At 40.9% G+C, this 13,395-nt stretch overlaps 1 protein-coding gene across 1 annotated transcript in view; it reads left to right on the plus strand.

The window, feature by feature from the left end:
* The window catches only part of LOC311513511 (zinc metalloproteinase-disintegrin-like NaMP), a 50,866-nt gene that overhangs the window by 11,006 nt on the left and 26,465 nt on the right, over positions 1 to 13,395 (plus strand). The window contains exons 2-7 of the mRNA XM_084615400.1: positions 1,588 to 1,700; positions 2,876 to 2,952; positions 5,193 to 5,271; positions 7,315 to 7,391; positions 8,588 to 8,780; positions 10,355 to 10,417. Coding sequence (XP_084471526.1) covers positions 1,588 to 1,700; positions 2,876 to 2,952; positions 5,193 to 5,271; positions 7,315 to 7,391; positions 8,588 to 8,780; positions 10,355 to 10,417 — 602 coding nt within the window. The remainder of the gene's footprint in view (positions 1 to 1,587; positions 1,701 to 2,875; positions 2,953 to 5,192; positions 5,272 to 7,314; positions 7,392 to 8,587; positions 8,781 to 10,354; positions 10,418 to 13,395) is intronic.

Genomic DNA, 13,395 nt, shown 5'->3' on the forward strand with positions numbered 1-13,395 from the left:
TTATCCATGCACGTAAAGTGCTTTGACATCCTCAAGTGAAAGGTGCAGTCTCAGCACAGATTATTAATATTAATGAGTTCAGGCTAAATTTTCAAAAAGAGACTTGTGTCCAATTTGTCCAGTGCCCAACTTGAGACAGATGTTTTAGCAGGGCCTGATTTTTAGAGCACGTCTGCTTAGCCCTTCATGAAAATCAGATCCTCTAAGGTTGTTGCAGGCTGGAAACCCAAAATCCAAAGCACCAAAAAAACCACTCTTAACTTTTGCAAATTTTGGCCGCACAATCCAGTGTTGCGCTTGGTTTCAGCAACATGTGGTGCCCAACTGCTTGTGCTATGGACTGGGGATAGTTTCTGCATGAGGAATGCAATATGGTAGCTCAGTTCTATGGAAACACGGTGTTCACCAACTCTGCACCCAGAAGAGAGAGCTGCAACCTCCTGGCCTGCTGAAGAGGAGAAAAAAAGCCAATATGGCTGTTGCTGTCCATGGATATTCTCGCAGTAGCTGAAGGGCTAACCACAAACACAGACTATGAATCCAACCAACCAATGATGGGCACACCCTCAGTCTAAGGGTTTGATATTACTCTTGCCATCTCTTACAGTTCCTTCCTGTGGCCACCATCTCTTGGTCTGTGTTATGCAGGAAGCCAGATTAGTTGATCGTAACGGTCCCTTCTGGCTTTCAAATCTATGAACCACTCTTTCTCCTACAAGCGTCCTTGTACACAACTATATTGATACAAAACAGCTGGTATGAAGTGTTCTCATAAGGAACAAAACATATTTCATACTCCTGTATAAAACCCCAATAAAAAGTGGGAGCAAGGAGTAGGAGAGGACTGAACAAAAGGAGAGAAAAAGACAACAATAAAAAGCAGAGAAAAGAAAAGTTTTCAACTATCACATGCACATAATCACACCCAGTAAAATATAGTAGGTGAAACATGCTATAGGTGGAAGGTTAACTGCAAGCTATTTCTGTGAAAAGACTAGTTGAAAATATTTCTAAAGAATGGTTTCAGAGTAACAGCCGTGTTAGTCTGTATTCGCAAAAAGAAAAGGAGTACTTGTGGCACCTTAGAGCCTAACCAATTTATTTGAGCATAAGCTTCCGTGAGCTACAGTACCTTTATGAAGTACTCGTCCGATGAAGTGAGCTGTAGCTCACGGAAGCTTATGCTCAAATAAATTGGTTAGGCTCTAAGGTGCCACAAGTCCTCCTTTTCTTTTTTCTAAAGAATGAATCAGATTGCTCCCAACTACCCATGAATGCTGTGAACTTACTTACCTACCATACAGGAGGAATTCTTTGTTAATTTGAACAACTTTCTGTAACAGAGCCTGGAGATCATTAACTCTACAGAATCACCTGCATCAGTTGCAAAACAGCGAATGCAAAAGTAAAGGCGACATCTTGAAAATCTGGCCCAATATGTTGATATAAAAATCACGCAGTGCTAGAATAGGGTTCTATGAATTGCATGAAAATTAAATAAAACAATACAGCATTTAGAAACTCTGGAACTTAAAAAAAAAATAAAATAAATACCTTTGTTTTGACAAATCTTTTTGTTTCCCCTAGGGACTGCACGAAGGCAATTACCGGGGGTGAAGGACTACGAAGTGGTATACCCACAAAAATTACACCAATTACATAAAAGAGATGTAGCAGGAAACCAAAATCCCAACCATGGGGTAATAAAGGAGGCATTTTTTATTTGTTTGCATGGGAATGGGAGAGTTTTGTCTTGGGTCAGAGTGTACTTAACTTTCAAGATAAGTTAGATCCAGACATCAGATCATACTAATGGAACAGAATAACTAGACTATTGGATCCATTCCCCTGCAAGGGCAGGCCGTGACAGTCACACAGCAAAAGTAGGTGGCAAAGGCTAAATGTGATTGACGAGTCTCCTCCTAGCTTATGACCATACGTTTATTCACAGAGCAAACCAACTCATTCGTTGGCATTAGTGGCACGTTTTTGCTCAAAAGTAGAGCGGTGGGTGGATAGTGGAAAACAGAAGAGCGGAAGCGCCTCGCGTTCCAGGGTGTTGAGTTTTAGACCCGAAGCGTGCAGCACAACCACATCCGCAAATCAACCTTTGGGTGGAGGTGGGACAAATCAGTGGGTAGGGTCCAAGACGGAGTTCTACTCCTAGCTCTGCCACCAACCCAACCTGCTGGGGGAGGGTGAGTAAGTCACTTAAACTTCTCTTGATCCCTCTTTCTCCATCTGTCAAATAGGACAGTGAGACTTGCTGCCCTTTATGAAGTACTTTGAGCCCTATGGATGAAGGCCCCAACACAGGAAAGCATAAGCACATGCTTAACTTTCAGCACTTTAATAATTATTACTCTTATTGAGATAGCGCCTAGTTATCCACCAAGTGCCTATTGTGTTAGGCACTGCATAAAACAGGGAGTAGTAGATGGTCCCTGCTCTGAAAAGTTTACAATCTAAATAGACAAGACAGACAAAGGGTAGTGGGGAAAAGGATATAACATACCACTGAGTTCAACTAAGACAGTTCAAATGCTTAAAGTTAAGAACATGCTTAGGTGTTTGGATGAATAGGGATAGGATTATTCACATGCTTAAAGTTAAGCATGTCCTTGAGTGCTTTCCAGAATTGGGTCTTAAGTATAGTCTCCTCTCGAAGTCAGCAGAGATGTACATGTACCTTTGAAAGCAGACTTTAGATTTTAGAGATCAATTTATTCAAGTCATTTAAAAGCTGATGCTTAGTCTAGCACTGGCAGCGGGTTTATTGTCGTGGGGGAGTTGGTGTTGGCATCTCAAGACCAGTAAATTCACAGTGAGGCTGGTGCTTATTCATCTCGATATTATAACATACAAATATTTGCAGGCAAAATATGACGACAGGATGCAATACGAAATTAAAGTCAACGGCGAGAAAGTGATACTTCATCTAGAAAAAAATAAGTAAGTTCAATTTCTTTTCTTTTAACATCATCACTCTCTAATCACCCAGGTCACTGGAAAGAGATACTATAAAGCACTCAGGATACAGTTTCGAAAAGCAGATGGGACTTAGGCTCCTAAGAGATGGGTGTATTTGAAATTTTAACTCTCAGATATCATAGGGATGGCAGCAGAATAAGAACCTGAATAGAATAGAACAGACTAGAACAGAATCAGTGGCACCCTGGCAGAGCCCGGCCAGCATGACAGAACTCCAAAACAGTAGATGGTCCCTGATGTGGACATTTGCTGTGACATTTGCTGTGACTATAACGACACTGCTGCAGCTCCTGCTGCTTTCTCTTGGATTCTAAAACCTTGGATGCAGCAAACTTGACTTGTGAGCCCCTCTCTGTGCCTCAGTTTCCCCATCTGTAACTTGGAGATAATAATACTGATTTACTTTCAGGGTATTGTGTATTCACATTTGTAAAGAATCCTGAGATCCTCAGAAGGAAGACATTATGAAAATGCAAGAGGTAGATAGGTAGACCGACAGACAGCTAGGATAGCACTGGTCAGGCCGGCCACCCTCTGTGACCTCTATCACTACGATTACTGCCCATTTATGAAATCATACCTGCCTCTACTGTTAACTTTGTTCTCTCACTCCTACTTATTTGCCTAAATTAACCTCTTGTTTCTTGTCTAAATCCTAGATTATAAATTGTGCGGGGGATTGTGTCAGGGATTGTCTTTGCGTTATGTTTGTTCGGTGCCGAATTCAGCGGAGCTCTGATTCCTGGGGGGGGGGGGGGCATAGGCTCTCTCAGAATGGAAAATATTACAATAGTAATACAAAGAAATAGTCCTGACAGTTCACAAGTGATCAGACTTCTAAACCTTACTGGGTTCTGAATTAATCTTGCAAAATAAGAAACACATCCCAGCCTGAGGAGTTTAGTCTACATGTATAGTATAGGCAAGGTACATAGAGAAGAGGCTATAATACAAAACAGAGTATATCAGAACGCTGTCGGCCCATAGAGAGCAAACATGAAATAACGTGTAATCGTTATTCTGCATTGGCCGGGTGTGTCTTTTGAGTTCTTTATGTTTGACATTGTGTCAGTTTAGGTATGTTTTAAGTGGCATGTTTTTAAAGATTGTGTAAATATGTTTTAACGTGGCAATCGGTTTATATTAAATGTATCAAAAATAGAAATAGAAACAACAAATAAAGGTTAGTCCCTGCTTTAATCTATTCAAAATATTTCAAGGGAGCAGAGGGAGAGGAATTGGGAAGCCTTTTTGCGTTAGCTTCCTTTGTTTAAGAATACGGTGACCCATTGAAATTGCTCACAGAGGTTTGGAACATTAGTACTAGCTGAAGTGAATTGGGCCCCAATTCATGACTGACCTCTGTGGCACTGCTCTGGTTCTTTAAATTAAGCATCTGTTTAAGTGCTCTGGTGGATTGGGACCTTGAGTGCTCAGAACCTTGCAAGATTGAGCTACTGGTGATTAGCGTGCATGCAAGCAAGTCAGAATGCAAAATGAATGCAGTGTATTCAGTGGTTGCCAAATTAAAAGGATGTATTCCAGGGATATCATGTCCACCTATTTAGTGTGTTACACCTATATGTGTGTCTTTCTAAAGGTAGATAGACTTACAGTGAAGAAAAGTCAGCCTTAACTACAAACCAAGTCTGGACAATTTCATCCCCCCGGGTTAAAGTTTGACAAACTTATAAATAACTGTTTATAAACAGAGGGCAATAATGGAAAGTATTGATCAATCTCTATATGTATGTGTGTCTTGTACATAGATGAGCCAGATCTTCCATTGCTCTGTATGTTAATCAAAGTGGGTGTAAAGCACTAACACATCAGAATAGTAGTGTTTCACACTCACTTTGAAATGGCACAAATGACTACCCAAGGTATAGCCCAAGAAAGAATCAGGCCCATATATGTATTTAAAAATGGTCTTGTCTTATACTCTCAGGAAGTTATTTTGTATTAATACAATGAATGGGCTTTGGTTTGACTTTAGAACTCTCCCTGTGTTTGGATAAGGGTTGTGAAGAGGCCTAATTGTCCAGCGGCCTTAATTCTCCAGTCTTTTGATGCTAAAAATAACACCACTATGCATGCTAGTGTTTCAAAATGGTTTGAAGTTCATTATGTAATTACTTCTTCCCTTGATTACTCTAGCATCATTATTTGCTGGAATAACAGGCCCATTGTATTCTTTCCAGGGATCTATTTGCCAAGGACTACTCTGAAACTCATTACTCAGATGAGGGTCAAGAAGTGACAACAAGCCCTCAGATCAAGGTAACATACGAAGGCTCTTCTACAAATCTGTAATCACGTGGTGTTCCATGTGAGATTCGCCGGCATATTAGCAACAGAACAATCCACTTTATAATGGAAGATATAGGTCCAGATTCTAAGCTTGTATAAATTGGCATAGCTTCACTCACCTCGATGAATGAGTGAATGAGGTTGTGTTTCTTGACCTCCATGGAACTGCACTGATTTACACCACTTGAGAATCTGAACCATAGCTTTCTTTATAACAAAGAAAACCTTTTGCACATCTATAGCTTATGAACACGTCTATAGCTTATGAACACTGTTGGAATTCCCGGAGAAAAGGGAGTGGGGCTCATTGAGACTAAACATTCTATGGCTTTCCACCGCATAACTAGGTTTCACAAAGGAGCAAATGTTATTCATTTTAAGAGCCTAATCTCAGTGAGATCATGAACTCAGGTAAACACACCTTCACACACACACACCCCCACCCACCCTGCCTCCCACCCACACAGCAGATGCATTAAAATATATTACAGGTTATACCAGATGGCTTCCTTGGACCATGACCAATCAGTTACTCAGTTATAAGCACAAAGGCAGTCACTGTACACATTTTTTTTTTAAATTAACTATGTCTATGGGTCTTGACCCACAGAACTACAACCCCCTCCCGCCCCCCAATTTTAAGCCATTGTTCATTGTATGTTTGTTAACAATTACAATTTGAAATGCAGAAATAAATATTCTTTGTCCTGGAGAAGGTAAGAGGAACAATAGACATTTGGATTGGGTAAACATCCGTGTAAGGACTTCAGGATTTCGTTTCTTAATATTACAGAGGCTATTCCTCATTGTTCTATTTATTTCTCTCACCAAATGGAAGTTTGCATTTGGTTAAAGATTATTCCAAACAAGGCATGCGGCACAGACATCTGATACACTGTATGACCGAGGAATTCCAGCTTTGCTCGTACTGCTCTGTGATTAAACATTTTTTGGCTTAATTTGCATCAGCATGAGGTGTACAGCAATTGTTTATTATTTTCTCTAATAATGTTCCTTTCGTTAATTATTCTTTTATTGTAAAGAAACTGACATATCATGATGAATGGATGTTAAACCGTAATGTGAAACCCAGCATCCATGAGCAATAAAAGTCGTACATTTGTATGTGGGTTTAAATGCTATTTCACAAGCCCATATTCAAGAAACTAGTTAGGGTAACATTTTCAAAAGCACCCACGTGACTTAGGCATTCCATTGAACCCACTTGGCTCTATTGGAATTTAGGTTCTTAAATCACTTAGGCACCTTTGAAAATTTCACCCTCAAGCACATGTTCACTTTTAAGCATATTCTTTGCTTCAATGGGACTTGACAGGACTTAATCGTGGTAAAGTTAAGCACATAATTAAGTGCTTTCCTGCACTGGGGTCATGCTGAAACAACATAATCTGACCCCTGATTCTGCAAAGCACTTAAGCATGTGCTTAACTTTAAATACAGGAGTAATCCTATCCCTATTTCACGTTTAAGCACGTGCTTAACTTTGAGAACCTGGGTAACACATGTGTAAAGTTAAGTACATGAAAAAGTGCTTTGCTGAATCAGGGCAACAGAAGGCAAATAAATTTGGCAGCTGTAAGCCATTTGAAGATTCTTCTATGGAGCGGAAAGCCTGTACTGTTTGGACTTGCCAAAGTTAGGGTACCTTTGTGCCAACAGACCAACACAGAGCTGCTGCAACTGACCTGGGAATTGTCACCCTCTATTTCCATTTCAAGCAGGAGGTACCACAGGTCATAATTTCCTTTTGGAAGCATAGGCAATTAAAGTGGATGGTAGAGGGGTACCAATCTCCTTTCTGACCAGAACACCGTAACTCAGATTTGATATAAAACAAAAAACAATATTCGGAGAAAAATTATAATATCTAAATGGGACAAATCAGCAGATAATGTAATATGACATAACGCTACAGACGTAATTGGAGCTAAGCCAGTTCACACCAGCTGAAGATCTGGCCCAATATGACAATTTATCGTTGTTTCCTAACAGGACCACTGTTTTTACGATGGTCACATCCAAAACGATAATGACTCAGAAGCAAGCATCAGTGCCTGCAGTGGTTTGAAGTAAGATTGTAGCTAATGGTCTTCATGGTGAAATGACACAAGAATGTATTTTTTAAATCTACAAGACTTTTTGTTCACTTGCTCTTTATTTACAGTCAGAGTTGCATCCAGTCTTATGAATCAGTAAGATCTCAAAAGTTTAGCTCTATAAGGGTGAAATCACTATGAGAATGGGTCTGAGTAGTTATCCTACAGATCTACTTCTGAGGAAAACAGTTTATAAAGAAAAGGAAAAAGGATAAGAAAAAGCCAGAGGGTATCAGCAATTGTTTGGAGGAGGTGCAACTGCATATTTTCACTCTGGTTCTAATACTAGATAGGAAACTAAACACTTATGTGCTGCGGGAAGTTATGTTGATGGTTCAGCAGGAGGTGTTCATCTTCTCATTCAATGCTGAACCAGTGCTTGAGTATGGTGTTAGGTGGAGCAGTGTTGTTAGAGATCCAGTCTTTTGCACGAGACAATCAATTCAAAGATCTGTCCTTTTGTAACCATTAAAGATTCCATTGCACAATTTGAAGGGCCGGGAACATTAGCACAAGGGCTGGTCAAACAATTTAAGAAGCAATATTTTTCCATCAGAAAATGGGGTTTCATCCACATAGAAATTTTCTGAGGGAAAGATTGATTTCAGCAGAATTCTCTGTCAGAATGTTTTGTTTCAGGTTAACACACTGAAATGAAACATTCTGATTTCTGAATGTGAAAACATTTTGTTTTGATCACAAATGTCGAAACAAAACATTTTGACATTTCCAATGTAAAATTATACTGAACTTTTCATTTCGATATTTTATCTTTTCTTCCTGATTTAGGATGAACACAAATGCCAAAATATCAAATTTCCCATGGAATCAAAATTCCATTTTTCAGACAGATCTCATCAGTATAGAAGTCATGAACAAAATTCTGTTCCACTGGCTTAATTCCAGTTTGAGTAGGTTTTACTTTTCTAATCTAATTTCTCCTAGAATTTCAGTTTGTCATGGCATTCTTTACTTCCTGTGGTGTATTGTATCTGAGAGCAGTTAAAATTCTACTGTGTACTATTACACTGGTGTGTAGTGTGATCCTTATACTAGGGGAGAAAAGTGCTCCACAAATGTGAGTCGTTATTATTTTGATAAAATCCTATGGATTCGCAAAGATCCTCACCTTCATTCTAATCTGAGGGTTTTAAAAAAATGTTTCACAGAGGATATTTCAAGAGCCAGGGTCAAAGATACCTTATCCAACCCCTGAAGCTCACAGACAGCGAGGAACATGCAGTCTTTAAATATGAAAGCCTGGAAGATGTTGAAGGCCCAAAAACTTGCGGCGTAACCAACACTACCTGGGAATCAGAAGATCCTATCAAAAAGTCCTCTAGATCAAGCACCAGTCTGGAAGTGAGTACTGCCCTGAAGTTAAACTAAATCCCTAAGAAAATTTCTGAGAATTAGTTTTTGTGATCCTGGCATAAAGGGGTGAATTACACCATATTTTGAGAAAAAAAAATCACTTTTACTCCTACCCAGAAGGGTAATGTGAGACAGGGTCTTAGGTGTAGTTAGGGATTCACCATGTTATTGCTAAAAGAAAAGGAGTACTTGTGGCACCTTAGAGACTAACCAATTTATTTGAGCATGAGCTTTCGTGAGCTACAGCTCACTTCATCGGATGCATACCGTGGAAGTGAGCTGTAGCTCACGAAAGCTCATGCTCAAATAAATTGGTTAGTCTCTAAGGTGCCACAAGTACTCCTTTTCTTTTTGCGAATACAGACTAACACGGCTGTTACTCTGAAACATGTTATTGCTGGCATAGAGGCAATCTGTGTTTCATGTTCTGTGTGCTGGGTAACTCCACGAGAGAATTACGTGCTTGTAAAATTAAATGGGTTCTTCATTAAAGCACCTATTTATAGAGATTCTGCAACTGTGACGCGCGCTCTAGCCATGTGCACACAGACTGACTCCTGGTGCAGGCTCATAACGCTTCTCTCCTGCAACCTGTGCTCCTCCCTCCAAGTTCCATGCACGCTGCTACACTGTATACCTTGCTGTTTTAATGGGGACCCACAGCTTAGAAAGAGAGGAAAATATTATCCTTTTTCAGTTAATTTAGTTTTAAATCAGTACAGAAAATCCTAAAGTCAGCTTCTGTAACCATGGGTCTGATCCTCAGTTACAACTCCTTTACATCAGAATCAGTCCCTATGCATGAAAAATGTGCACATCCATCCAAATGACATGTGCAAATATTGCATCTGCAAATGCACATTTTGCACATGGAAATTGCACAGTTTGCACACACATTTTTGGAGGCATTTTGAAAATTTGGCCTTGACAGGCATACATTTTTAATATGAAATCACAGATCTGAAATGTGACTCAAGCCGTTGAAACCTGTACGCAGCTGGAGGGAACCCAATTTATCTTTCATTAGTATTGTGCAACGTTAATTAACGTAGTAGCAGGCAGCTTTAAAACACAAATAAAGGCAAATTCTCCCTGCAGATACAAGCATGCAATTGCCAACAGGGAATCAATGAATTGAGTTCGCCCACTACAGGTTTGATTATTATTGGTCAATATGAGTTGCACATTGATCTAAGGCCCAAATTTAATTAATTTCAATTAAAAAAAGAACCCTGGGCTAGATTTACAAGGGTATTTAGGCTTAGTCAATGGGACTTAGGTGCCAAACAATATCAGTGGGAGTTATGCACCGAACTGACTTTTGTAAGGTGCTTTCGTAAATTCTACTAGGTGCGTCTCTGCATCTTTAGGCACTTAAATACCTTTGAAAATCTGAGCCTGAGCTTCTCAACTGTAAAATGGAGATGACACCATTTCCACTCTCAGTAATTTAGCGAGAAAGAGAGAGAGAGAGATTATATGATTATAAAATATTCTTCTTGAATCTAAAGGGGGCAGATCGGAACAGGTCATAACAATCTTTTGCAAAATGTTTTTCTTAGAAACAGGAATACCTGAAAGCGAAGAAGTATGTCGAAGTCTACATAGTTGTAGACAATGCTGCGGTGAGTATTCAGACAAACATTTTTCATTTTACCTCTACAACAACAACTACGGATTCGATTTTTCAAAGCATTCGGCACCGGTCTAACTGTGCTCCCACTGAGATAAATTGGAGTATTATACTTGACTTCAGCAGCAGGGGCAGAGTTAAGCCAACTCCGAGCAAGGAAGATCCTGCCCGGTGAAGATTTGAAATTCACAATGGATAGCAAAATACAGATCTCAAGTAAAACTGATTGGAAAATGTTTTTCAACACATTGACATTTTTTGGATGACAATATAAGTGTATGGCCCGGCTCTCTGTTGCCCTGCGACTAGTGTGAGATCCTTACCCACATGCCATCCCTGGTTGCACTATATAACGGCGCTATAGAAGGAGACCTAAAATCCCTAGTTCTAGCTATGGGAAGATTCCCCTAGTGCAGGCACTGAGGAAGATAGATAGCTGTAAGGCTGTCCTCTGCAGATCCTTCGTAAGCCCTGGCATATGGGGCATGCTGGGGCAGGGCTGCAGAATCCCAACCAAGCCTGCCATAACTGAGACAGACCCCCAGGACTATCTACATTATATCAGGCGTCCTGGAGCGGGCAGGACCCAAAGGTGACTTAGCCACCATAGTCTTCTCCATCCCCCTGGGCTGCAGGTTCTGTGTTGTGCCTCTCAGAGGCTCAGGACAGGATATCATATGAGCTAGCTGGTAGTAGTAGTAGTAGGCTGTCACCCTCTAGGTGGACCAGCCACATGACACACTTTGACCCTGATCCCACAAGTTGCTCCACACAAGCAAATCAGAGAATTCTTTCCTGGGTATCTGGCTGGTGAATCTTGCCCATATGCTCAGGGTTCAGCTGATCGCCGTATTTGGGGTCGGGAAGGAATTTTCCTCCAGGGCAGATTAGAAGAGGACCTGGAGGAGGGTTTTTCGCCTTCCTCTGTAGCATGGGGCACGGGTCACTTGCTGGAGGATTCTCTGCTCCTTGAAGTCTTTAAACCACGATTTGAGGACTTCAGTAGCCCAGACATAGGTGAGAGGTTTTTTGCAGGAGTGGGTGGGTGAGATTCTGTGGCGTGCATTGTGCAGGAGGTCAGACTAAATGATCATAATGGTCCCTTCTGACCTTAATATCTATGAATCTAAATCACTGTGCCCATATGGAACCCTAACTACCTCAGTAGGACTCTGCGGAAGAGGGGGAGGAGTGGGCGCAGCTTTTGGGGGGAAGGATAGCTCAGTGGCTTGAGCTTTGGCCTGCTAAACCCAGGGTTGTGAGTTCAATCCTTGAGGGGGCCTTTAGGGATATGGGGCAAAAATTGGGGATTGGTCCTACTTTGAGCAGGGGGTTGGACTAGATGACCTCCTGAGGTCCCTTCCAACCCTGATATTCTATGATTCTATTCTATGATATGCAGAATAGCTTGTAGGATCAGCTCATAAGCCTGCATGACCCTGACCACCATCTTGTCCCCAATACCTTTAATAAGTATTTTCAACAGCCTTTCAAAGATTTGGAGCCCACCTGAGCGGAGGGAATATGGAGAGGAGCAGATAGAGTTACAGCCACCAAAAGTATTCATGGGCCAGGAGAGGTTTGCAAATAAAGAAGAAGATTTTGAATACAAGAGAATCATAGCTGATCAATTATGCAACCTGCTGTGTAGGTAAAATATGGATATTACAAAAAGGCCCTGATCCTGCAAACAAATACGTGCTGAACTTCAAGCACAAGAATAGTCTCAATTGCAACCAGTGGGCTCAAAGTTAAGCAACCTGTGTTTGCAGGATCAGGTCCACAGCTGATAATATTTCTGACAGACACTTTCATGCTTACTGATTCATGCTCCTCTCATCTAAAATCCACGGGACCCAACACTCGGAAGTTACATCACGTGTTTCCATTAACTAAAACAGCGCAGTACCAGGCAAGGCAAATCATCTTGGCATGAAAAATAATGAACAAAAACTAGACCAATTTTTTTTCCAAATCGTTTCTTCTTTTTTCCCCCCCATCAGCATATTTTCTAAGAACATTACTATATTTGGTGTTATGAAAGTATGGCACTTCCGTCATATGTCCCAGTTTTCAGGGGGAAGTTTACTCAGCCTTAAATATTTGCCAAAGGCAGAAACTTGACAACAGCCCAGGAGCAATCTCTTTTAAACTAATTTTCATAAAACCTGCTATTTCCACTTTTTCTTTTTCTTTTTTTTTTTTAAGATTCTAAGGGCCTCACTCTCATTTATGCTAAGACCCCTTTACACCACAGTGGAAATGGGCCTTAGAGTGAGTGGAACTGTACTTCACACCTATTCTAAGGCTCCTAATTCTGCCAGAACAGTGTAAAGGGGCTTTAATGTAAACCAGACCCTAAAGGGACAGGAAGAAACCCAGATCTGTATGAGTTTAGGCTACTCTGTCGCCCTTGTACCACGTCCTCTAACACTCTGCAAATCTGATTCTTCCTCACTTGCACTTGTGTCACTCAGGATTAAACCAACTGAAATCAGTGATGAAAAATGGATTTCGGTTGTGATCAGAACCAGGCCTTATGTGTGTACCTTCTATTTTAGCAAACAAAACACTACCAGATGTAAAGGCCAATCCAAAGCCTACTGAAATTAAGGAAAGTCTTTCCACTGACTTTAATGGGCTTTGGATCAAGCCCTTCGTGTTTATTATGAGAACTAATCCCAATGATTTCATATTAGCAAACACTTACGGTAATGCTACCCCTAATAGTAAGCGTTTGCAGGCCCCTTAGAGTAAGCCCGCCACACCACCTAGGCTTGAGAGCCTGAGCTGCAGTCCAAGCCACAAAGGCCACACTGATATTTTTAGCACACTAGCTCAAACTCCAGTAGCACTTTTCTGTCTGCCTGGGCTGGGAGACTCAGTCCCAGCCTCTAGGCACTGTGTGTTAAAAGTAATAGGCCAGATCCATAGCTGGTGTAACTCAGCACTGATTACAATGGCATGATG

The sequence above is a fragment of the Lepidochelys olivacea genome, assembly GCF_965140295.1.
Source record: "Lepidochelys olivacea isolate rLepOli2 genome assembly, chromosome: 26".
NCBI classification, from domain to species: domain Eukaryota; kingdom Metazoa; phylum Chordata; order Testudines; family Cheloniidae; genus Lepidochelys; species Lepidochelys olivacea.